This window comes from Pterocles gutturalis, unplaced genomic scaffold (assembly GCF_000699245.1).
Source record: "Pterocles gutturalis isolate BGI_N339 unplaced genomic scaffold, ASM69924v1 scaffold15553, whole genome shotgun sequence".
In the NCBI taxonomy this organism is placed as follows: domain Eukaryota; kingdom Metazoa; phylum Chordata; class Aves; order Pterocliformes; family Pteroclidae; genus Pterocles; species Pterocles gutturalis.
Window position 1 is genome coordinate 39,879 of NW_010120792.1, and position 27,876 is coordinate 67,754.

At 39.9% G+C, this 27,876-nt stretch overlaps 1 protein-coding gene across 1 annotated transcript; it reads right to left on the minus strand.

Annotated features, from left to right (window-relative positions):
- Nucleotides 1-23,686, minus strand: ZNRF2 (zinc and ring finger 2; the record flags this gene model as incomplete). The annotated part of the gene is made up of 4 exons (XM_010077026.1): nt 1-622; nt 1,807-1,884; nt 2,675-2,780; nt 23,591-23,686. Coding segments are annotated over 3 exons (260 nt in total), but the record flags the coding sequence as incomplete, so codon positions are not given.
- Nucleotides 23,687-27,876: the final 4,190 nt, after the last annotated feature.

Genomic DNA, 27,876 nt, shown 5'->3' on the forward strand with positions numbered 1-27,876 from the left:
TTAGTTACCTGTCTTGGTTTTACTCTTTGGACTGCATTGTGACAAAGGTTTAGTTACAAAATTTTGAAATACAGTGTTCCTATGCAGAGAAGTTTATGTTTTCTGTTCTTGAAAGAAGTGAAGAATGTAAAACAGGGTGTGAATTCAGTAAATTAAGGTCACACTGTTAGATTATATTTAGTTTGCCATTTACTCTTCTTCAGCCAATGAGATGGTGAAAACAGTCCCACTCAAAACCGGGGCCATCTTCCTGCAAGGGTCTCAGACAGCATGTATCGAACATCTCTGCTTCCACTGGAGGCATCAGGAAATATGTCCAATAACTTGCTTCTTCACAGAACCAGAAGTTAGGCTGAAATTAGGAACTTTGGCCTTCAATACAAAATAGTGTCAGTAATGTCTGTGGGGAGACGATTGTTACAGAACGTGCAGCATTTTCAAAATCCCTGTGTGTCTTTTGCATGAGTGTTTGGTATACCGAGCACTACTGGCAAGTAACCGGTGGCTGCAATGCTTTTTGCATGTCACTGTCCATCTTTGCCTTTTTCAGCCACAGAGAGCTGTAAGTCTCAGGCCAGGCACGCTGTGCCTCACATCTCTGTTTTCCCATCAGTGGAAGCAGCTGTTGAAAAAGCAGAAGACAAAGTACCATCATTGCAGCTGTTTCAGTACATAACACACTCCAACAGCATGAGCACAACCACTGTGTTTTCCTTCCCTTTTTCCCTCAGCCCCTAATTATCACCATCTCTGCTGTGAAAAAAAAAAAAAAAAAAAAGACAATAGGATTTAACATGAGGTTAGACACCTCAGACAGAGACAGATGTGTTCATAAACAGCATGCGGGCTTCTTCCACAATGCAGTTGTTGGAGCAATATAGGAAACATGTTTGTTTCTTAATTTCAGCTAACACTGCCCTGAAGTTAAAACAATTTATCCTTGTAGTAGGATACCCTCCTTCAGGTTTTCTCTGCTACCCCTGCAGCAACCGCAGCACTGCAATGTGACCTGCAACGCAGACTCATGAAGGAAGATGAAACAAATGAATAGATGCCAATGATAAAGTCTTTAGAATTTTTTTTCCATCAGAACAACAAAACCAAACCCTCAGCTACCAGCGAGAATTCCAGATATCTCAATTTCTCTAATAATTATGATGATTGTTGGTGTGTTTTGCAATGTTTACAAGCAGTACTTTCATGCAAGATAAAGTTTTGAACTAGTCAACTAAAAGAATAAACCTATCCTTTAAACCTTTGACATTGATGGCAGATCCAAAATCATTAACACAAAACATAAGCTGGAAAAATGTGAACCTCTGTAAGATGGGATGGATAGAAACATGTTAACATTTTTAATTTATTTATACATTTTAAACATTCTGGAATGCATTAAAATGAAAGTTGTTTTGGAAATACCTACTTTCAACTTTTTCATGATTCCCAAAGCTTTCCATCAGAAATAAATACCAGTACTCATGGAACAATCCAAAATTACACAACTGTATTATTTTAATTTTGTATCATTTCCATGGAAAAAATACTCTTTAAAAGTTAATGCTAATGCTTTATTGGCACCGACTTGCCACTTTCCAGTACCAAAAACTGGAATGCATAATTTCAGACCATGCCATATAAGGATATAGAAACCTTTTACATATTGCAATATACGTCAATACTTACTGGTTACTATTACAGTGCCAACACAGTTGCAAATTCACAAATTAAAAAGAATAGCATAAAGAGTTATTTCAGCTAACCAAGATATTTATTGTTGAAATGTATGTGTCTGAAAATAAATATTACCTAAAAACATGAATCTTGTCTTAATCTGATGGATGCTCAGGGCACGATCTATTTACTTCAAACCATTCATCTATGCAGCTGTTGGATGCAAGACAAAAATGAAAACAATTGACATGAATATCTCAGTAACATTTAGCAGTAACATATGAATATAAATTGGTGTCTCATAATTTCAATGAATAGTCGAATTTTATATAATACAAAGAATTATATGTATATGCACACATATTTCAACATTCATTGAAAATGTAAAAACCCCCAAACCACAGTAGTATTTGGATATTAAACACTGTTGAACAACTAAATAGCTTAAGTGTTAAAATCTTCTAAGGAAGCATTTTACAAACTGCTATCCAGCTTCTAGACACAGGTTACTTGACTACTAACACTATCATCTTGCTTGTATCATTCACTGACATCTTACTTCCTGTAGTTACAAACACTTGTAGAAACAAATACAAAACAGGTTTAAAAAGTGCTTCCCCCTTTCCCCTCCAAGTCTACTAGCACTTACCACAACTTTTATTATGTAGGTAACACACAACCTAAGCTCCATAGCTATGATGTGTACCCCTTGCCCATACAGGTGATTTCACCTTTTTTTTTTTTTTTTCCTGTGGGCTTTTCATGCAAGTGTGAGAAGACTATGTCACAGGGAAAACTGACACTGAAAACACATCCCTGGAGAGGCAGAAAGATGTCGTTTTAAAAACATCTTTAGGATTGCTGCTGTTGTTTCTTTGTTGTTTGTTTGTTTTTCAAATGTAAAAAGCAACTAAGTTTTAGTGCTCCTGTAAGCCCCCGGTAGAGGAGTTACCCAATAAATGCAACCTTCTGGAATTTTATATGCATTGTGAGGAATACTTGCCCTTTATGATATATGCAGAGGCAAGGCAGCCGTGCTATAGTATCTCCTTGCTGCAGCTCTTCCAGGCATATTGCACACTCCCCAGCATCTTTACTCAGCACATCCTCTAAAGAAAGGACAAAGTTAAATGGTTAAAAAATAGACTACTATAAGCAAAATGTTCTTTATTCAGAACATCAAGGACAGCTACAAAAGATACTTCTTGTCCTGCAAAAAGCCCTGTCAAGGTGAGGATCAGTCACATACCAGGTGACTGAAGATTCCTGATGGGAGACCTCACAGCAGCTCAAATTAAAATATGGTTATGATTCAGTTTCTTGCCTGAACACAGCTGTAGCTCAAAATAAAGTCCTGTAGGAAGATACCCATATGGAGAAGAGGGGTAGCCATAATCAACAGCCAGTATCCCTTTGGAGTTTATACCCTCCCAGCAGACCCGTACCCCACTGCACAGGCTCCTCTGGTCTGGCCTCGGAAACCTGTGCTCTGAACCACAGAGCTGCAGCAGGCATGCTGTGCTGCTGAGCACACGAGCTAAGCATTGGAGAAGTTGGGTTCTTCATACAGATGGTATGTAATGTCTCCAGGGCTTTGAGGATTCATGCTGGATGGGTTTTTCCTAGCTGTCCCCTCTTCCCTATGCTCAGTTTTCACTATGGAGGTTAAGTTCAAGCCTGAACATAACATTTCTCCAGACAGGACGCTGCAGGTAATGAACTAGGTAAAGATCTTCTCAACTTCTGAACACTTGTCCTATCATTTGCTTTTACTGCTCTCCTACTCCACTCTCTTCTACACATCTGGCTTGCTTTCACCAGCCTTTCTGGTACTCATATTTCACACCTTCAACCTCCAATTCTCACCATGTCAGCATGTTCTACCACATCCCATCCATCTTTTCCTCAATGTAAAGTATACAACTGTTAGCAATAGGAGTGGGAGTTTTCCATCAGGGAAAGATCAGTGCTGTATCCCTCCAATGACCTGGAGATACTGAATTTTTCGCAAGCCCCATAACAAATGAGGAGAAAGTAAGTTACCAGGAATGCACAAGAGCTGGCTTTCACACAGAAGTTTCTGGGAAAAAATATTATTTTCAATAAAAACCTTCTCTCTTGGACACTTCTCTTAGCCAGAATGTGGGATGCAGAATTCAGTCTTAGCACAAAGCAAAACAGGAGATCACGTAAGGCCCTATTTGCCAGGAGCAGGTTAAAAATCCCAGTTAGATGCGAACTCACACAGTGCACAGAGCATTCCCAACAAGGGACCACGTAACAACCAAGCTGGCAATGTCCGGCAGATCAGAAAGGCCCACACTTGGCAAAGTAAAGCCCATATATTCAAATTTCTACAGCTTCTGGGGAAAAGCTTCCCCTTTCTTGACCAAAAGGAGCCTAAAGGAACTATTTATGGAGACGATCATTCCCAGGTACCACTGAGAAACCACTAGAGCTTGTAAGCTGTTCTCTCCAGTGGCTCCAATACTCATCACTACAGCATTCCAATCACACAGAAAATGACAAGTAGACAGCTAAAAAGCTATCATTGCAGCAAAAAGTGAAATGAAATTAGGTCTACATAGTTTCCCTTAGAATGATAGCAAGCTGTCTTGCAGGTGCTTGGGTTTCTAAAAGAGTGCTTATTTCAGTCTCTGCTAATATTCATTCCTTATGCTAAAAATACTGTGTAATGCCACATGTGTGGCATCTTCACGAGGATATGTGAACAATCCCTAACATGAGGTGAACTGCTATAAAGAAAAATATTCAAAACAAAATAATAAACAATACACACCTATCACAATGAAGAAAATCAAACATGTATTTTACACATGGTAACATAATTCATATTGTTCTATCAGATAAATTTCTGAGAACATTAGAGGTACCTAAGAGAGAAAGCAATTTAAAACAATACAAAAGATCTTAAGAACTCCTAACTGTTGTTACAAAATCCTGACAGTAAGAACTTGCCCAGAAGAGGGTGCTAAGGATAAATACTTCCTTGAGGTTTGTTTTTGTTTTTTTTTAAATAAAAAGATACTTTAATATCTGACACCAGGAGGCAAAGACTCTCCAGGCAGCATTGTCCTGCTACAGAGATATTAGTCTTTGCCTGAGGTTCTCAGATTCTACTCTCCTAGACAGCTTCTTTACACAAGTACTTTGCCGAAAGTCCTATGAGCAGATCTACTCTCTTCCCACAGTTCGGTTACATGAAGAAGCGCCATTAATAATTCAAGCATATATCATATACACAGAGCATACTTAATAAAAGTAATTTTTTTCCATGGAGTCACTTTATCAGCCCAGCAGCTGCCAAAAAAAAATGGCACTAAGATACCTCCAGTGAACTAATCCCCAGCCTCCCTCCCTCAGCACTCTCAAGAGGGAAGCATTTAATCAAGCTTTGATGACAAAAACTAAAAAGCTGTCCAATAAAAATACAATTTATGAAAGGAAACATTCCTGTGAACTGCCTTCATATCGTTCCCTACCGTACCTGTCAGGCTTACTGTGAGCTCCCCAGACCGTACAACGCCTGGGTCTGAACTCCCGCTGAGCGATTAACAAGATTCTGCACCTTTTGGCTAACATTGGGGCAAGATGCCAGTTTAAACATTTGTATCTCCCACCAGCCCTGCCCTAAGTGTCAGACTCCTTCCCTCCGGCACTCTCCCTAGCTGCCATTAGCCGCCCTCTTCCCAATACCAGCCCTACTGCACAAGTGCCAGGCAAACCGCTTGCTCCCCTCCCTGGCTGCACCCCAGGCTTTCCATCTGGCCGAGCCGCTGGCCACACACCAGGCTTTGCCTAGTCGTGCCAGAAGGAGCTGGTGTGAACACTGATGATGACTGGCATGGACGGGGACTCAAATGTGGTGGAGTTCTGCCACCCCTGCACAAGAGATTTTGTTAACAGGTTTCAATGCTCTTCTTCCTCTGAAATAATGAGCTGGCATTCCCTACTTCTTGTGTTAACCTTACAAATTCTACCAAGCTGTTGTGCAAGAGAAAAACGTAAATACTGAAGGAATTAGTACCAAATACCCAACTGCTATAAATGCCCACGTGCAACTTGGCACTGCACGTTAACAAACCCAAACTTGTGTAATTGTGCTCATAATTGATTACACATGTAGAGCGATGACAGCAAAACCAAACCCTTCAAGTACCTATGACATTTTGGGTCCAACTCCCTTTTGACTATTTTAAGTTATTTGGATCATCAATCCCACACAAAGAAAAAGGACTGAAAAAACCTGTTAGACCTGGACCCCGGTCAGAGTTTCTTCCGTACTTGTCTCGTACAGCACTCCCCTGTACCAACACTGGCTTACACCAGATGGAAGTCAGGTTAAGGGCCATTTAACACTGACTTTTAAATGTATCTGTTATGGAAAAATGTGTAAATCATTTCAGGCAGAACTACTGCAGTCTGAACAATTTATTTCTTTTCATATTTTCATATTTTCCTGCAGAGGAGTGATTCAGCAGTGATTTCTTTTTCTCTTTTCTCTTGTAAAAAAAAAAAAAAAAAAAAGAACAGTTTGAGATCTCATTAATGTTATGATTAAAACATTTATATGAGTGTATTACCTAAATGGAAGTGGGAAGAGGAAATAAGCCGAGGCCACATTTTTCCATTTCGCCCACATGTGGTTACATACACAAACACTCACCACACCCCCACATCCATCTGCCTTGCACCAAATGGGAGGTAAACACTCCTCCACCTTCCCAGCTACTTGAAACAAGTACTCACTAGCCAAAGACTGGTGTCAAAATCTGGCAAAAGAGCATAGTATTTCCCTCCTGCGCCTACTCAAGTACTTCTTCTTCCTCTCCTCTATCCCTGGGTAATGATACTACTGTTTTATTTTCTGGTTGTCAGTAATTTTTCCTCCTAAAATTCTGCTTTTATCTTTACTGAAAAATAAATACTATTCTACTCCTGCATTTATAGCAAAATAGGTAGTACTGAATTAAAATACAATCAACCTGGCAATTTTTTCACATATTTTACCAATTAAAAACTTTTTCCTAGAATTTTTGAAAAATAAATCCAACAACTATCAAATATATCCACCAACTCAGCCATGGTTAAAATTATAGGCAATGCCCGAAATAGTCTGAAATGAAAGAGTCTGCCTCTAAACTGATGACTGCAAAAGCACATGCAACACATACTTTATGGATTAAGTCATTAAAATCTGTGCTACTGCTTCATTTTTTTCTTTTTAAGACACAGTTACAAGCCTAGGCTCAGGAAATCCCAAGTCACAAATCATGGAGACGGTGATAATATTTGGAGAGATGTCACTTTATAGCTGCAGTATTCATTTCTCTCTAAGAATTCACTGGGAACAGAACACCAAGTTAGAAAGACCTTTAAATGTCTGTGGAAGCTGCCACGACAGCTAGCGTAACAGTGACGAATGACACAAAAGTGCACCTTTTCGGGAATATGACTAAAACTTATTTGAACATACCTTCTGAACATTATCTTATCAGCACTTAAACTGGTAAAACAAGAGCCATAAGAAGTTAAAAATATTGATGAAACTTCATTCAATTCAATTCAGTTTTGGGCCCCTCACCACAAGAAGGACATTGAGGTGCTGGAGCAGGTCCAGAGAAGGGCAACGAAGCTGGTGAAGGGTCTGGAGCACAGGTCTGACGAGGAGCGGCTGAGGGAGCTGGGGTTGGTTAGAGAAGAGAAGGCTGAGAGGAGACCTTATCACTCTCTACAACTACCTGAAAAGGAGGGTGTAGTGAGGTGGGTGCTGGCTTCTTCTCTAAAGTAACAAGTGATAGGACAAGAGGAAATGGCCTCAAGTTACACCAGGGAAGGTTTAGGCTGGATATTAGGAAAAATTTCTTCACTGAAAGAGTGACCAGACATTGGAACAGGCTGCCCAGGGAGGTGGTTGAGTCACCATCCCTGGAGGTGTTCAAGAAACGTGGAGATGTGGTGCTTAGGGACATGGTTTAGGGAGTTAGGTGGTGTTGGGTTGGACTTGATGATCCTTGAGGTCATTTCCTACCCTATATGATTCTATGATTCTATTAAATAGTACATATTACCATCTGTCTGTTACACATTCATTCATTTTTGTTGGCAATTACTAAAAATATCTCTGTTCAGTAATAGAGACTTGCTTGTTCGTTTTTAAACAGAGTACATCAAGTTATAGATACCTAGGAACCAACATATTTCCTCACACACATAGCATGAATTTATCCACATTGCAGAATTTATTCTAGACTTTTATTGATATCGCCTTCTTGGATGATCCAAAGTTTTTCTTCACACACTTACAAAAACAAGTAGATCCAAAAGACCTGCATTTTCCACAGGTAACTTGTTTGGTAGCCAGAAACTGTCTATGTGATTAACACACTCTTATTACATGTTACAGATTTGATTTACTAGCTCTTTCCAGCTCCTGCTGCATCTGTTTTTCTCCCTCTCAATTCCTTTCCACCTGTTTCCTACTATGCTCTCCTTTTCTTCACACCCATTTTCCCCAAAATACCATTCTCTCTAGACCTACTTCTTCTACCCCTCTTCCTACCCCCCATCTTGTCATTTAATTTACTGTTGCAATGCAGGCATTGGAGAAAGGAGAAAGAGATTAACATTATTAGTCACTATCTGATACAAATAATATAGACAGCCTTCTTATTTGGGATTGATATCCTTGGGAGAAGTAAGACACTGGAATGGAAGGACCATCATGTGGGTGTGCTTCTCTGAAGTAGCTCAGTAGCAATCTTTGCAGTCTGGAACTGTCTGCAAGCAAAAGCTTTCTCTCCTAGTCCATCCTAAGCACTTGGAGAGCAAGCAGTTTCTTTGGCATTCTACCTGTTCTTCAGTATTCTGGCCGCCACACGAGGAACATCCTTGATTCAGCATTCTCCAGTGAGGGATCGTTCTTGGATGACCAGGTCAGCCTTCTGCTGCTGCTCAAAAACTGGGGCAGTAAGACACTCTGAAGGTGAGCTGATGCTTTAGTACTCAGAGCCCTCAATAGCAGGAGAAAGATCGTTCAGTTGTCACTGCAGAAGATGCTTATTTTGCCACTCAGAGCTTTCCAAGCTACAGGGTCTGTCAGCAGATTTAGCAAGGCAGAGCTACAGCCATTAGCTTTATCCCCCTATGAAGACTGCACCTTCACGGCCAGAAGTTGAACTTACACAGCCCTCAGTGAGGAACATACCTTCTGAAGAAACAGTCAGTTCCTGACCAGAAACATTTCTTATTTTTTCTTATTTCTCTAACACAAGCAACGTCCTGTAGGTCAGATGCAAAAGGGAAGGTTTTTAACATCTAGTGTTTTTACTTGAACCAGAACTAAGTGGTTTTCAGGATTCATAATACCAGCAAGTTGAGCATGTAGAAATTCAGAATTCAGCTCTGCTGAGTAACTTCAATCCAAACCCCCTTTCATACTGATGAAAAAACTAATACACATATGCTAATTAAATATCCATATGTTGTAACTTTTAATGTGTTTCTGACAGGCAAAATAGTCCCAAATACCAGTGCACAACTTGTGCAGTAATACCAAGAACTTAACCAATCTAAAAACACCTTCCGCACCACAATACACAAAAACATAACCTCTCTATAACCAAACTAACCATCTACAACATATGTCACACTTCCTCAAATACTGACAAAGCGTTTGATGAATTCTGGGGGGATGTTGTTTGGCATCTCACTCTTCAACCCTTGCAACAACATGGCTGCCCATTACAATTTTCTATTCAAAGTCCAAGTGTTATCCTTTTTTTCCCCCCCTTCCCTCTCACCTTGCTCAGTGTTGGTCCAAGACCGAGATATCTACATACAGATACCCATCATGACTTTCTGCACAAACATTGTCTACAGTCTTCGGTGTTCCCTCCTCTTAAAACACAAAGGTAAAGGGGAGGGAGCACACTAAACAAAGTGAAAGCCACACAAGAAAAATATTTGCAGAATAAGACCCAAGTTGCAATACTTGTATCGCAACACTGCGCTGAGCTCGAGGGAGGTGGCTGCAGAAGTTTCATTGTTTCTCAGCTAAGCCAAAAGTTGAAGAACTGGATTTATATTTTTGTGGGACATTCTCAGCTTTCAGAAGCAGATTCTGAGAAACAGCTAGATGCTTCCTGTTCAAACAGATAATGATCAGGTGTATGGCAGAAAAAAAAATACTTTTTGTTGAATAAAGAAAAAAACCGGAAAACAGTAGCAACAGAAATAAATTTTGGGGAGCAGGATAAAGCTGGTACAGTCCTAGCTACCTTGATACAATTCTAATTAGGTATATTAAATAATATAGAGGGGAGAGGGATTTGTGCACTGAGAGAAGCAGTTCTTTTGTAGAGAGGTTTGCTTCAGTGGCCACAATGGAAATTTATCTGCAACTTTAAGATACATGGTGTCAATACAAGCTACAGCTCTGAAAAAAAAAAAAAAATTTAAATCCCAAGGTTAAATAACACAGCTTTCATACAATGTCCAATTAAGACATCTTGCTCATAGACAAAGTCACGTTTGCAGCCAAGGACTCCCAGTGAAGAGCTAGGCTTTGAAAAAAGGCCAAGTAGTCTGAGAAATAAAGCTCCTCACTTCCAAGCAACAATATCCACAGCTACTCCTATGCTATCATGATCAGTGTACCAACTTTCTCAGTCTGTATGTATGCTTCTGGTAGAAAACATTGGAGTGAAATAGGTACTCATACAAGATAAAATTTATCAATGCAATTGGACATGAAACATCTTGTGCTTCTGTCTTGAGACTTATTGCCAGAGTGACTATGCGTTTCCAGAGTGATTCAAGATTTGCTTGAGACAAGATCTGCAAGAGACAATTATCTGATTGACTCTGAAACTACTGCTTAAGCTACAGTATTTCCAACTTCTGTTTAATCAGTCTGCTTGCAGTTAAAGATGCCCTTGGACGTTAAATCATCTCAAGATAGGTAAACAACTTTCTCCTGTTGTACTGACTTCTAAAGTTCTGTTCACCACATTTGTAAGTACCATGTCCTTAAACTGTCAAATTTTAGTCTAGATACGGGTCAAAGAGCTGCACCTGTTCACAAATAAACACTCCCATCCTCCATAACATGATGCAAAGGGACTTCATGCCAGCCTTACCCATCCTGCCTTACGGCCCTATTCCAAATGAACTGACGTATATTTGTGTTTTGAATTACTCAAGAGGTACCTTGTTCTTGAATAGTCTTTCCTTGGGACACTGTCTTTGTCCCAAGGCTTCCCCCTCCCCTTCAGAAACACTATTCCTGGGAGATTAAAATACTTATGAATATTGTCTCACTGGGAGGCGACTGGGTGAAAAAGCCTTGAATGCAGCAGTAGCAAATTAGTGCCCCACCGTGAAACTCCATTATGAATGGTGCACCCCAGCACATACCATCTGAAACAAAAGCTGCTTACTGCAGCAGCTGGAACAAGGAAGCTGCTTTCGGGCTATCTTCTTAGTTCTAACTCAATATTACATGATCTCTTAGGTTATCAGGTATTAATCTTGGATGTCAGGAGTGAAATCAAAAGTAGCATGTAAAGGGGCAAATCCACAAGAAACACAACAGCAGCAAAATAAGACTCCCTAGGAAACAGCGTAAGGAACTATCACTTGGGGAATACCTCCTCCTTGGCTCCATCAGGTAAGAATGATTTATACTTCTTAAGGCTGAGTTTACCATCAAAGAGGATCTTACACCACAGATACACTACAAAAGAAGGAGTGGTTGAGTAAATGGCCAGGGGCAACCAGCATGTATTGCTGACAAAGAGCCTGCTGCAGTTAGAGAGGATTGTTTCTTGCAGGGAGCTGGAGATAGCTGCGATGAAGGAAACTTATAGAAGCAGGGAAAAAAGAACAATACCAGTGTGGGATCTACACATGTAGATCTACCATTTTTATTCTTTGCTAAATAATGCTTATCATATCTGAGGAGTAAAACAAAGCAAAATATTTAAGGGCTACTTATATGTACCTGACAATCTGTACCAGCACTAAGCAGCTGCTATGAGATGAAAAACCAATTCAGGCCTGTTGAGAACTTGGGGTTGCAATCCAGAGATCCAGTCCAAAAGTGGCTGAACCATATGGTTTTGCCCTGAGCAACAAGCAGAAATTAAGACTTGTGACTTGTTCTCTCTCAAGAAGAATGAGAGAGGCCTGAAGTCCAGCTTGCCTTGTGCAGCGGATTACTTCTTTACCAAAGCCAAAAACACCAAGCTAAAAAAGAAAAAAAAAAAACAACCCACCCCACCACAACCAACCAGGCATAAAACCCCAAGTGTATTTATCTACAGAAGCTTCTTCTGATAGTAGATCACTTGGGAATCTGAGTTAATAATTTAATGAGGAAAAGATACCACTGTGGTCAGGAGGAAGGTGAAGAATTCCTTTCATATACGATGTAGAGACAGTTCTCTTCAAATAGCTCTATGGTGAGACGGAAGACTTAACTATGATGCTGTAAGGCTGTTAAAATGAGCAACTTTCCCAAATCAAAGTGGATGGTATCACCAAGAGTGTTCACACAGCCTGGGAAAGTAAAGCAGAGCATGGATGTGGCAGAGTAGGTACAACAGAAGGTGGTTGTCTCTGATCAAGCTGAAGGCAAGACCTAAATTGAAAAAGACCTTGCAAGTGCAGGATGTTGATGAAACTGTACAAAAGGACCCCTACTGAGGTTAGGAAATCTCTTTTGCTTTGGCAGCTTTTTAAAGGGACTGAGTTTATTTTATCCCCACACGAAATGAGACCAAAAAGATTGCTGAACACAGTTTTCCCAAATGGCAAGGCTTCAACTATTCACCATCACTGAACCTATGGTCAGAAGCCAAAGAAATTGCTTTGCAATGACTTTCAATTAAGAAGTTTCATTCCAGTAATGGTCTGCAACAAACCGAGAGGGTGATGGCGACGTGCTGGCCTACATGTCTTATAAGAACTCTCATCAAACACAATGTGGGTGAAGCAGGCACATTAGAAACCTTCATGGAAGGAAAGGGGAGGGCAATAGCGTCACTGAAGAGCAGAGGCAGAGAGGGAATGAAGAGGAGAAGCTCAGATGCAGTTAGCTATCCTATTACTCTGGGCAACACGGGTTACTTTAATGGTGACTTGTTTTGAAGCAGGATACAGTATTTCATTCAGTGTTTTGTTCACTTTGTCCTTTTCCGAGTTCCTATTTCAGGCTTCCTACAGGTGCCCTGAGCACCCCGAATGTTGCCAAGTCTTTTTTCCCAGTCTTTTAACATTGGCCAAGTAACTGATTCATTTCTTTGCAAGCTTGCAGAGGAGTTTGGTTAGATCTGACGCAAAATTAATGCGTAGGGAGCACTAAGGAAGATGGTACGAAAGATGAAACTATGAGCCTAAGCTCCAAACAGGAGCAGGGGAGAAAAACAGGTGTGCCTGACTAAGACACTATTCTTAGGGAAGATATGATGCACTACTGAGCAACACACAATGAAAACACTGGTGCCAAAACTCAGTGTGCACATCTAGCTTACTAACCCCAGTGCCAGCTGCTAGGCCTACAGGGTATTTTTCCCAAAAGGCTCAAGATCAGCCTTTTCCAAGTTAAAACTGAATGCCTGGTGTCAATGTGCATACACAGGACAGGGATATAAATCACGGCATAATTTTTACTTGTCTGTCTTTTCTGTTCACAGCAGACAGATTGCTTTTTACAAGCTATTCCTATTTTAAATGCAATTATCCTTGCGACATAGATGGAATGCAACACATGTCTGATAACATCAAATACTGAGTCGGAGTTTTCAAAGTTATCTCGTTTTCTGCTCTACGCTAGCCCATAATCCAGTATTATAATTTATTCAAGTAAGCACAGAGATACAGTACACAGGTACAGGTACCTACAGGTTTTCATTATCCCAGTGACATACTGAGTATATAGATCTTTAATTTCAAGAGGGGGGGAAAAAAACCCACAAAAAACCCACACAAAACCAACAACAGACCTTCTTTTATATTTTAAAGAAAAGAGCATCAATTTCTAGATTCTAGAAATTAAGTAAAAGACATCCACATAATTTTAACAGTGTTCAGCAATCATGGTCATTCACAAATAATGACACAAAAAGATTAACATGGGAGATGTGTTAAAAAAAACCCCAAAGTCTCCAAAGACAATTTTCCAATATTTGTTCAGAGTTTTATGCACGTAATCTGGCAGTATATTTCTACAACTATATTAAAGTTTTATTTTGCTAATTTTTTAAATCTACAGGCTAGCAAAACTATTGGACACCATTATGGCAACAAGGCATGTCAGCTAAGAAAGCCATAGACTGAAACAGACTTCCTTGAAACTGGAAAGAAAAAAAGATAAAAGTGTTAACCAAACAATTTCTTCTCCCATCTCTTCATTCCAAACAAATAAACATTATTTGTGGGCCAAAAATTATCAGTGAATACATTATTGCTTAGCTACATGAAGGCTATCCAATAGCTAATGTTATACATGAAGACTGTCTAATGAAACTTTGCACAAGAAAGGAGGGGATGAGGAACATGGTCAAAATGAAGAAAATTTGATATGGCTTTAAATTACAGAGAGCTATCAGTGCATGTTTAAAATGGAAGTTATCTGAGGTTTTTATGAGGAAATTTTAACACGGTTTCATAAGTGTTAATATAGTTCAGCACTAAATCTAGCAATAGTTAAGATTTTCATGTTTCAGCTGTGTGTTAGAACTTGGTGTTATTTCTGCAGCTGAACAAATCTGTAGCCACGTGACACAAAGTAACACAAACTTTGGGGAGCAAAGAGGTTCCTCCATGGAGGACATACTAGGCAAGTCTAGTATTTTGTACCTATGTCAGTATATAATCAATATAATTCCTGTCAATGGGCAATTTACAGCCTGTTCTAGAATAACTGAATTTTGTTAAAAATTCTAGGAACTGGTAATCTTTTCTCAGTTATAAGAATCTGCAGTTTAGAAGTTGAGAGTAGTGTATCCCATTAACAGTGTTTTCACCCAGCTTGTTTCTGAAGAGTTAGCCTTGTTCTACCACTGAAACTTTCTGAAAAAGCTGGACTGACTTCTTTTGTCATTGAAGGGTTGTTGAGTCTGCAACTCAGAAGCACAAGACTATTTAAGTAACCAAAGGGTAGCAGGATTTAAAGCAAGATTTTAATCTGAAGAAATAAATAAATTACAAATTACATTTCAGGCAATACTTTCAATTAATCTGCCCTTGGGGCAGTTTCTGAGCAAGAAGGAGTGCCTCTTTTATATTTCTTTAGAAAAAAATCCTGCTCTGCAAATAATCTGTTGCAGTTCCTGCAAAACAGTGAGGAACTTAGGGAAGGAAATACCATGAAACTCTTACACAGATCACTCAATCTCAGCAAGATGTAGTTTGGCATTTATGTCTAAAAACCTAAATATTTCAAGTAATTTTATTTCAAAATACAGCCAACAAAACCTACTCTCTAAGATTAGGAAAAGCTGTGTATTTTCAAGGGTTTTGTTACCACAGAGCAACTACAAAAAACAAGTCAGCTTGCTGCGAACAAGTGAGTAAAATCTCAAGTTTTTAGAGGTATCAGCTTTAAAGACTGCAGAATTACCATACAAAACTATGAACATTATTTCCCCTGGAGCTAAATTCCCAGCAGTCACAAGACTGCAGCAGTTGCAGACACAATTTATGACATCCTCCGAATGACCTCTCAAAGCTGAAGACCGATTAAATGTAAGACATGGAAGGGAAGGTAGCTCCTATCTGCCTGCTTCACATGATACAGTCACAGCACAGTGAGCGTCTGCTACTGAGTGAACAAAACTGTCCCTTAGCTTTCTACTGCATGCAGCACTGCACTGCCATTATATAAGAGAAACACGACACCCAGCACAATATATCGGGTCTTCTTCTAACCCAATCTGAATCACTCCTTTTGTCATCTGCAGATGTTCTTTGCAGCACTGGTTCACAGGTGTATCTGTAATCTTCTAGGACAAGAATTGCCATTTAACAATGACAACTTAGAGGCACTGTCAGTACCAAAGCAAGATAATGACAGTATCTGAGGTTAGGAGTAGTTTATAAGGAAAGGAAACAACTTGAGCTATTCAGCACATGAATGATCCTATTTTCTCCATTTCTTTCAGAAACAAGAAGGCTTGTTCTGTAGTTGTCAAAAGCTTTACTGTATTTATGCAGTGCTGCATATAAAATATTCCCATGGGACATGTATGCATTTATATAAAGGCAATTCCAATGTACTGAGAAAAGAAAATTGTTGTCCCACTCTTAAGAACTGAAGTAAGTACGAGGTGACATTGCAGCTATTTTGTCCAGGAGTGATTTGCGATAGCTCTGTCACAGGAAGTTTGGTCTAGCAGATTTAGGCTTGGCTTAAGGGAAAGTATGCAGAGATTCAACCACCAAATACCCTCCTCCCCAAAGGTTCATTAAAAGAGTCAGTCCCATTCACAACAAATCAGAGAAAAGTTTAAGATATGAATGGATATGATCTCTGTAGTGTGTCCTCCTCAGCAGGACACATGCTTGTTGACTTTACTTCATTACAGCAAGAAAATTCAGCATAATCTATTAAGCACCCCCAACCTGAACCATGAAAGTGAGCTGTCATAGCTTCTTCACAAATCTGTGCCTCCCTTTCCCTTACATGTAAAGTAAAATAATAAGCAATATTAGTACCTCAACTACCACCACTAAACCTCTGAGATTATATCTTACCAAGAAAAATGGGGTAGTCCACAGTTCTGGGAACTGCTGTTACAGACATTCAAAGCACTTCCATCTCAGTTACGCTATGCTCCCATTTCAGAAGCTTTCTTCACAGCCACACCGTTAGAAATACACAGCTTACTTTTTTGACTCTGTAGCAAAGGGTTGACAGTTGGTGGGTGTGGAGGAAAGATAAGAGACTGCGGCCTCCAAAAGTACTGCCACTCCATGCTAACACAGACTGACCCAATTCACCCCCTGACTAAGGCTGAAATGGGGTCAGCAGAGCACGTCCTACCCCCTTTTGGAGGAAGTTATACATTGAGCTTGAGTGTGGTTTTATTTAGTGACATTTGTCAGCATTACTCTTTAAAAATAATATCATCCTCCCCAACAAAACCGAAATGTAACAGGCTGTTTTTGTAGTGATACTCTTCTGTGACATTTAAAATGTCACTAAAATGTCACAATAAAAATAATATCATCCTCCCCAACAAAACCGAAATGTAACAGGCTGTTTTTGTAGTGATACTCTTCTGTGAGGCACCAAAAACTGTTGAAGGAGACATGTGGGATGGTCAGATGGAAATACAGCTTTACTGAACAAAAAGGAGGAAGAGCTAGAGTTTGCCACTGCTCCTCTTGGCAGTCTGGTTTGGGTGAGGAGCTATCCACAGACTACACTGGTGAACACCACTGCAAGTTTCCTCCTTGTTCAACTGTTACAAACAACTCCCAAAGGGAAGAAGCACAAACTACAAACTGTTTTTCAAACACAATTTCCCTCCTTAAAATTTTAAAAATTATTTGCAGGACAAGTTATGAAAAGTCTGAGCTGATATGATACCAACTCACAGAATAACAGCTGTGTCTCAGATTAATATTTTATTTACTATAGTAATGTTCTTCTGCTGTCACCATGTTAAGCAAAATCTCAAAGTTCAACAGATGTTCAACAGTTCTAACTATTTTCAAGAAATCCTGAATAAAACTCTTTTAAAGCACCAGGGAAACTGAATGGGCCTCCTACATACTGTGGAGGATGTTCATGAGTACACAAGATCAAAACAGGAGTAAATGTCACTACTTTAACTGCAAGCACAGGATAAGTAACTGTTTACATGTCCTGTTAAACTACCTTACGAAGTATGCTATTCTCCCTCCCCAGTATCCCTGAGGACAGAGCACAGAACCAACTACAGCAGAGCAAGAAGCTAGAAACTTCTAGCCAAGAATCTTGTTAAACTCCAAAAATGGAAAAATTATAAACTCTATGGAGAAGTTTATACCTCGGATAAAGTGGAATGAAAGAACTGATTTGCCTTAGTATTATTTTGTACTGCTTTGCTGAAAGTCTAGTCCTATTAAAGGATGAGGACAAGGAAGAAGGCTTAAGCTTTTCCAGGCAGACTGGCAAGATGCCCTTTTGCAAGGTCTTTTAGGCTATGACCTCAGGAACCCTGGCAGAGAATGGAACTTGAAGTTGGCGATTCTTTTCATTCCAGACTGAAGTTTTGAGTGTATCAGTCAAAACAACTGAGAGCATCAGCCCCACTGAGTAAAATACTCTCTCTTTTTTTGTGCACAGAAATTACAAAGGAAATCAAGTCACTGCAGGGTGCGGAACTACCTGAATCGTGTATCTCAGTGGTCCAAACATGAGGTTAAGGTGTGCTGGTCTTCTTCCCTTCTACTGAGAAATATAAGCTGAGTACATTCTGGCACAAATAGCCTTCCAGAAGATGTAACAGCCACAAATCAACAAAGCTTATAACTTGTGTTAGAAAAAATTAGGACAGTCCCATTCACAAAGAATGTTTAAAAAAATATTTTTAGTTAGTCCTTTAGATGAATCATGCCAATCTTTAAGTCCCTACTTTTGATTGAAATGTGGATGTTATGGCTGTCATTTAGATGTCAACAACTCTTCTAGCAGGATTCTTGCTCACACAAATGCCAGCTCCAGATTCTGACACTCACATGCAGGCCTCGGCATGTGGCAGCACCAGTAATTTCTCTTTCCTAACAAGACAAAACTTAACCCAGTACCTCAAACTGATTTAGAACAAACAGTGTATTTAAATCTTGGTGACAAAACCCTGCTTTGCATCCTTGCTAATCTAAATCAGTTGCATGGTTGTGGCCCAAGTCACTCTGAATTGGGTTAGATGGCACAGGAATATTTGGCTAGCTACGTGTCGTGTTGCCGGACAGCAATAACATATCGAGTTTCACTCATCTTTTCCTTCCAGTACACCTACCTTAACTTTCAATATTCTGTCTATAACAGTCTTTCCACATACTAATCCTGCATTCAAAACAGAGCTGGATAAACTTTAAATATAAAATCATATACGTAATCCCTGCTATCTGTGATGTTTGAACCCCTGCTCTTTTTTGGGGTGGTAGGGCTAAAAAATTCACTTACTGTAATTGGAAAAGAATAATTGCAAAGTTGTTGCCTTGAGTAAGGAAAAAACCTCCAGCAGCTCATGCACTGGATGTCTCAATACCCTCCCTCTCTGGAATTACACTAGCAAAAGCTTTTCCCCTTAAAATTAACCTCAGCAAGCATGTTGGCCAATAATTAGACCCACTGCCTTATCTGAATTAAATGCAGAACAGTCTGAAGCAGCACCGATGTCAAAGCAGCAGCACACCTGAGCATACAGCTTTAAGGAGACCTGCTTAGAAAGTTTCCAGTAGAACAGTGTTCCGAAACAAAGTGCTGACTTGATGAAACCTGAAATATTCCACAGAAATGTGCTAATTCAATCAAAACTTTTGAAAGAGGACAGGCAGGCTTGCCGAGCCAACCAACCAGTCTAGTGAGCTGACTGGCTCTCCCCAGCTCTCTGGGGTCACTGGCTTCCCCATCTGGCCAGGTGCCAGGCTGCTAGTCCCTGCTCTCAGAGGGGCCCTTTAATAATAACAAAGTTTTACAAAGTGTTCTGAGAAACAAACAAAGGATTTTTAAAATGAAAACCAAAATTACTTCAGAACAAACTGCAAGGTTTCTTCAAGAGGGATTTGGTTGCATGTGTTGCAAAGCATCTAAAGCTAGTGCCCCTAAAGACACCAGTCTCTCCTATGTCTCCTTAATTTTTATAAAGCATCTTCCAGTGAAAAAAGCATTAATACTGTAACAACACAAAATGAACAATGATTATATTCAAAACCTAAACTTCACCGGATAGGTCTAATCATCAGGAGGGAGTTAAAGGCAAGTTGCTTCCAAAGCACTGAGTGTCATTCAAGTAAATGCCCTTGCCTGACCAAAACCCAGGGCTACCTTGTAGGCAACATCTTGTGCAGCACAGTCCCTAAGTGGGCTCTCGTGTAACTCACCATGGCAAACTTGAACGAGATGGTGCAAAGGGCCTCATTTAACACTTTGGAGAACCTCAAAGGAATATGTACAGCTATATAATATTTTAGCAGTGGTTTTCAAAAAATCTGTCAGCTAGCAAGTAACCCACTTTCTTCACAGAAATGGCTTCTAGCAACCCCTGGCTAACCAGTGCATGGGACCTACTCTGGCTTCTCAGCAACTCAGCAAGTAACTGTATGAAGAGAGTCTTTAATTGCTAAAAAAAGCAAGGCTATTTAAGACAGTAACACCAAACACATTGTTTTTGCACAATTCCGTTCATTTAACCAGCTTTCGTATCAGAATGTCTAGATATTGGTTCATGTGTGAGCACCACAAGTAATTTAAGACATACTTGGAACAAAGTTCCACAGAAAAAAAGAAAGAGCTCTTTTTACACACCAAATTGAATAAGCAATGAGATCTCTACTGCAGGCAAGTCACATGATTTTGAAATAACATGGCTAATAAAATATACTGATTTATTTATATGAGAATCAGTACAAGTTCCAGCACAGAACTGGGACAAATTTGTGACCACTCTCTTTCAGAAAACACATGTAAATCAGACAGCTGCCAGAGTTTGCAGTTCACTGACCCTTCCTGCTGCCAAATGCAATGCACAACGGTAACTCAGAAAGCAATTAGATATTGTCTGGGAGGACTCATTAATTTTTTTTTAAACTTCAAATCACATCTAAACAGTCTTACAACATTTTTCTGGGGAAGACTCTATGCCTCAGACTCACATTTAAAAATAAAGGAGGTTTGTGTTCTCAGAATGACAAAATACATACAATTTGTTCCCTGTTGTTTCTTAGAAAGAACAACTAATACGCTTACAGCATCATGAGGAAATACATCTAAAACAGAACTAGACATAAGCACAGTTCAATCCAACTGCTCAATTTTTAAACATTTCACCACCTGCAAAGTCTAAGGCTCTCTTCAACTACTTGCAACACAAAATTCAGAGAGAAAAGAAGGTGAGAAAAAAAATGGAGAAAAAAAATTCCTACTAGTGGTAATAGGACTGGGAAACCACCAGTGACCAACACAAGCAAATGATGCCTGCTTGGCTCTATTTAAGTATATAGGGCCTAAGGCCAAGATAACAATGAGAAAGTAAAGCATAAAGAAATGCCTTCCATTTTGGAAGAAGGTACCAGAGGTTGATAGCTGCACCTTTTCTTCTCTCAAGCAAAACTTGAGATGCCCTTGTTATGGATTACAACAAAAAGGCAGATCCATCACTGATCTCCTCATCGTGGCAAACAGCAAAATATACAAGAAAAAAAAGCACGTACCTTCATATGCAATTCTGGGCCGGTAATCATGGCAGCATTAAGTTACCAATCTGCTAGTTAATTCTCTTTCATTAGCCTCATTAAAGGGATCACAATCATACCACAAAGTAACAACTGAGTACTGCATTACTCCGAAGCCATATTCTCTATTTCTTTGCACTGCAGTAATTTAACAAGCTATAGGCTACAGTTTAAGATTTAGTCCATGACTCCAGAAGCTAACCAACTGGAGTCACAGATGTCCTGGGTTCAGCTGAAACAGAGTTAACTTTCCTCATAGTAGCTAGCAAGAGGCTGGGTTTTGGATTTATGCTAAGAAGAAAGCTGACAACAGTGATGTTTATAGTTGTTGCCAGGACAGCACAAGGTGTTTCAGCTTCTCTGCTGTCCACAGGAGAAGCTGTGAGGGAGCACAGCCCCAATTACTAGCCTAGGATTCAATCTTAGATTCGGGATTGAGACCCAAAGTGGCCAATAGTCTATTCCATAACATACACGTCATGCTCAGTACATAGGTGAGGGTCCTCTGGAAGATCGTCCCTTTTTGTTCTGGATCCCTTTTGCTCTAGGTTTGCCTCCCAGCCAAGGGTTAACCCATCACAAGGATCAATGCACATTTCTATTATGAGAATGAGACCATACTTCTAAGTAAGCATCTTTCTCAAATCAGTCTGTGTAATTCAGTAGTTTTGTCCTTTCAACCTTATATAAACCTTTCCTAGAATGAGTTTCTGAGGCTCTCTATACAGCAGACACACGGCTAAATTGAAGGACAAGTTCCTGGTAATAACTCATATTGCATTGTCCACAACTGCTTTTGTCGTGTTGCAGATTATCAAGAGATTATTTCAGTCAACTCATAACTTGTGGACATCCCATCAGTTGGATTACTGCCAGAGCTTGCTCTTTGCCAGCTTGCCTCCTCCTGCTCTACCCTAACTGATCCCAAGTGCATTATCCCTCCCTGACTGGCGCAATTAGCCTGCTTCTTCTTGATGGTCAACATCCCTCCATACAAAGATTTCTAACAACTTATCTTGAAAATGCTTAGTCCTCATTTACAAAAGGCAAAACAAAAAGAAACAAAGCCCCCTCTGTTAGATGAAGTCAACCTTCTCAAATATATGGTGCAGCAACACCAAGAGAAAAAAAAATATTTACTTTTCCTGAGTGCTGTGCTTTGAAATGGCTTTCACAACTGTAAATATATTATTTCAAATTATTTTTGCAATTAAGGCCAAGCATTATCGCTGTCCAGACAAAGAAAAAGGTGGTTCCAACCACTCTTCAAGACTTGTTCCAAGGAAAAAAAAAATCCAGTGTAGGATACTATAACTGCAAGGGTGCCAGGAGTGTCAAAGAGCCCATAACACTGCAGGTTATTTATACAACTAACTTATGGTGGAAGGTCTTCAGGAGGTCTTCAGGTCCAGCCCCTCACTCAAAGCAGGACCAAGCTAGACTAAGTTGCTCAGGGCCTTGTTCAACCAGTTGCTGATCATCTCCAAGGATGGAGGTTGCACAACCTCTTCAGGTGCCTGCTACTGTGTCTGACCACCCTTATTATGCAGCATTTCTACCTTACATTGAATCAGATTTTTCCCTGATGCAACTTGTGACCACTGAACCTCAACTTTTTGCTCTGCACCTCCAGAAAAAAACTGACTTCCTTCCCTCTACAATTTTTTCTTCTCACATTCTGTTCTCACATATTCCACATCTGATGACTGGTGAGCAATAAGCTCATTTAGGAGGCACTGTAAGACTTACTGATGCTAGGGCAGCTCTGCCAAAGTAGGCACTAAGATTTCACTAAGATTTTTGAATTACCAGTTCTCTGAAATCTTTTTGTGTGCTTGCCATAGAACTGAGTGCCAGGAGACTGTAATGGTATGGGGAAAAAACAGAGCTACAACAGCTGATTCATTTGACATTGGCAAAAGTCTCACTAAACCCACAAAAAATGAAGGTTAGACATACATATCTACCAGTCCTTATAAAGTATCACAAACACAATCTGATGAAGAAGGAAAGTTCTTTAGCTCCTTCAAGAAAGGGTAATTTTCTTGAATAAGGCGCAACTGCACAGTGCATCAAGTAACAGTCCTTAATAATGCCCCCAGGAGACTTGATTGACCTGCCTGTCATTAGATGAGAGGGTGTTTAAACTACACATATCTCAAGTGGGCACTACACAGACACTGACCAATACCTGATCTTGCGGCCAAAAAAATTGAATACACACACTCAAATAAGAATAATTTTATATTTGTAGAACAAGTCAACAGTGTAAATGATATTGGCAGGCAGTAAAAGACCAAGTTCCTATGAATTATTTTGAAAAAATAAACAAGCAAAAAAAATACATCTTTTCTGAGTCCACTGAATTAGTTACCAGAGTATCTTATTAAATAATTATTATCATTCTAATGTTTAAAATGAATAAATAATTATCAGCTTACTTCTTTCTTACCATTGTAGGTTATCCTTGGTTTTGTCAAACACATCACAAGATGTAAATCCATTTCATCGGAAGATACAAATTTTGAACATACAGGGCACTTGAATCCTATAGAAAATAAAAATACATAAGCATGAGTACATTTGAGCATATTGCAAATATGCATTCAAGCCAAAAAACTATTCTGCATACATTAAAAGAAAGAAACAAAATTAAATCTGGCAGCTTTTCAGTTTGGACCTGACATTTCTTACGTGAATACAATTTCCTTGATTTCAAAAGATCTCAAAATAGACCATTGTTTCTGCAAATTGATCTGTTACCCACTGTAAACATGTCAGCACCTCTGTAATGCAACATTTCCCTAAAAACTCTAAGAACAGTTTAAGACAAGTGCAAGAGGATGATGTGGCTCTACTAAAACAGACATTAGAAATGTATAGAGAACATAGCCATTAAAATCTGAATTTGGGCAGGAGCCCTGAATTAACATCTACATTTTTGCCAGGAATAGCATTGAAACTTTAAAAAAGGACCTTGGTTTTACATCTCATCATGCAAGTTGCAGCATCTTTTACCAGTCTGGGACACAGGAAAAACATTAACTCAGGGGTGTCACCTCACCTACTGAATCACTAATATTTCCTGTAGTGCTGAATTCGTTTGACTTATCTCATCCTAGCCAAGCATGACCTTGTTTAGTTTGTGAGGTCACAGCCTGAGGCAATACAGGGTAAAGAATAATTAAGACAGTCTGGATTGTGATGCAACTGCATAACAGTCTATGACAAAACTGCTTCATACTTTAATTTATGTCATTACGAAAGACAGAAGTCTTCCAGCTGAAGGACAAGATTGGTTGGACAAGTTTTACGGTCCACAGAAACATCTGAGAAACGTCTCCCTGAATTTGATCTGCTGAATAACTAACACACAAGTGAGAGACAAAAAGCCATCACCAGGGATCTTGATGCGTAACAGCTGTTAAGCAGTATACCTACAAGACAACATACAGGAAAAATATCTAAATCCATGTTCAGTGCAAAGAGGCAACTTCTTCAATGCTGTTGAAAAGATGATGCAGGCATGTATAAATGGCCACTGTGCTTTCCACTAACATCCACATTTGGGCCTGCTCCCACATGTTTTAGTTTGTTACCCCTTGCTTTTGTACTTCCAACCTTGGGAGTTCATAATGAACCGAGTCAGTCAAGGATGACATGTGACTTGATGCTGTGCTTTCAAATTACTGATGCCTGAGAATCTTGATCTTTACTCTTAATAATTATCCAGAGGCAGATCAAGCAACTAACCTGAAGCATTAGCACTTGACAGAAATAATGCACTTCATTTATCAAGACAATGATTTTTATTTTTTTAGTGCAGCTCATGGGAAGCAAGTAAAACCAGACAATTGGTAATACCCATGAGGAACTTTGAGCAGCAGCTGAACGTGTACTGGAAAGCACTTCCTGAGATAAAGTATAGTTCTGATTCTTCCCATTTTAGTCATAAGCAGCTCATATCTATTTTTTCTTGTGTCAATCTTGCACTTCAGTTTAAATATTGCTCTTCTCTCCTTATTTTTAACCCTCCTCCCCCAACCCACATATTTACAAACAACAGTTACAACCACAGCTTAATAAGCATACAACAGCTAAACACAGCTTTTGGAAAAAACAAGTTGAAAGGATTAATTTCCTTGTAGAAAGCTTTGTCAGTGATTTCTTCACCCACTGTGTAGCCTCCTTCCCCCAGCCTACATCTCAACATGACTAAAATTGAAATCAGTCTCCCAGTTCCCCAAACCACCCATAACTACTTTGTTATAGCTTTCTTCAAAAACTGACCCAGTAAATTTTCTCTCAACCTTTACCAGCCTGATGCAGCTGATTACTCTTAAGTCTAGTCAAAGCCTGCTAAGATCCCAGTATTATTCTCATTGATATGCTCCTACAAGGCATAACTGACAACATATTTTGATGTGAAAAAGCACGTAACTTCCTTATACACTGCAGACTGAGCCTTGCTGTGCCAGAAGGGAGTGTTTGCATTACAGCAAGTTAACATTTATGTTCATGGCTAGTTAAGCACCAGGACAGTCATTAACAGGTTCCCTCTGCTTTCTGGACAGAACCCTTCTAGCTCGTTCCCTAGGGTCATCAGCACTTCTAATTGGGAGTGACAGGGGTCAAGGAAAACCATCAATAGGTCTTTAGAACCACTGCTAAAGTTAACAGTGTTATTAAGAAGGTATATATCCCAGGAATGCTTGGAGGGAATACTTAAATCCAGATAAAACAGTAGGGAGAGTTTGGGTAAATAAATAATTAATATTAATAAAAATAAAACCATGCTTAAACATAGACAACTGTGAACAATCTTTCTGGTTTTCCACCTAAAGTATTTAGATCAATGTAGTTATACTACCATATGCCTGCTCCTAAATCTAATGAACAGTCCACATTTTAGCAACAGAGTAAATCCACATTTTAACCGTATAGTATCTTGTGGCTTGTCCCGTGTCAAGGGGTATCTGGAGGTAATAGTTAAGCAACTACAGATATCCTCCTGACACAGCAAGTCTGGGATATCTCACTGCTGTAGCTCTACTTGGCACTCAAGACTACCCAAGTTCCTTAGTGTACCGTTCTATGGACCAAATTAGCAGCCAGTGGTAAAGGTCTCTTTGTGGAAAAGATGTTTTTCCAGGGACCAGCATCAGCTCCATGTCAGCAAAACAGCCAAAAAAAAAAAAAAAAAAAAAAAAAAAAAAAAAAAAAAAAAAAAAAAAAAGAGCCTTAGGCTCACAAAACCTTCTGAAACATTTTTTGAAATACAAGTAAATCCCACTTCTCATTCCTTCACAACGTGCTGCTGCAATAACCAGCTCCTGGATTTAGCCATCTTCCCCAAGAGATGCACAGTCTATGTTTTGTGTGAAGGAAATTACCATTTCCAACTCCCTTAGTAACCCCAAACAAATTATTTTGACTGTAGACACAATACTTACTTTACTTTTAACTGTATTTGAAAAAATACAAATAAGTGAACATTCAACACTGTCCACAAGCCAGTCGAAGGTGGTAGAAAGCTGGTATTTTCCCACCTTTCCTCAAATCAGAAGGCAATAGTTTCATGACCCAGTTTACAATTAAGTGCTCTGTAAGAACAAAGGCTCTATTGTACCACTGCCCAGCAGGCTAACAACATTTATAGCCTGTTTGCTTTTACCACCAGTCTCAAGGAACAATTCTAATAACTTTCTTCAAGTTTCACATGACTTCAACAATCAGCAAAAGGTCAACAATAACTTGCTCTCTACATTATTTGTTTTACTGAGTTTTGCAGACAAACAATGTGCGGTGCTGTCAACACACTGGAGGGAAGAGATGCCATCCAGAGGGACCCTGACAGGCTTGAAAGGTGGGCCCATGCCAACCTCAGGAAGTTCAACAAGGCCAACTGCAAGGTATAAGGAATTGGCTGGATGGTCACACTCAAAGAGTTGTGGCCAATGGCTCAATGTCCAAGTGGAGACCGGTGTCAAATGGCGTTCCGCAGGGGTCGGTACTGGGACCAGTGCTGTTTAACATCTTTGTCGGAGACATGGACAGTGGGATTGAGTGCACCCTCAGCAAGTTTGCCAATGACACCAAGCTGTGTGGTGTGGTGGACACGCTGGAGGGAAGGGATGCCATCCAGAGGGACCTTGACAGGCTAGAGAGGTGGGTCCGTGTGAACCTTAGGAAGTCCAACAAGGCAAAGTGCAAAGTCCTGCACCTGGTTTTGGTCAATCCCAAGCACAAATATAGGCTGGGAGGAGAATGGTTTGAAAGGAGTCCTGAAGAGAAGGACTTGGGGGTGCTGGTTGATGAGAAGCTGAACATGATCCAGCAACATGCGCTTGCAGCCCAGAAAGCCAACTGTATCCGGGGCTACATCAAAAGAAGTGTGACCAGCAGGTCAAGGGAGGTGATTCTCCCTCTCTACTCTGCTCTTGTGAGACCCAACCTGGAGTACTGCGTCCAGCTCTGGGATCCTCAGCACAGGAAAGACATGGACCAGTTGGTCCGGAGGAGGACCACAAAAATGACCACAGGGCTGGAGCACCTCCCATATGAGGACAGGCTGAGAGAGTTGAACTTGTTTAGCCTAAAGAAGAGAAGGCTCTGGAGAGACCTTAGAGCAGCCTTCCAGTAGTTAAAAGGGGTCTGACAGGAGAGATGGGGAGGCACTCTTCATCAGGGAGTGTAGTGATAGAACAAGGGCTAACGGTTTTAAGCTGAAAGAGAGCA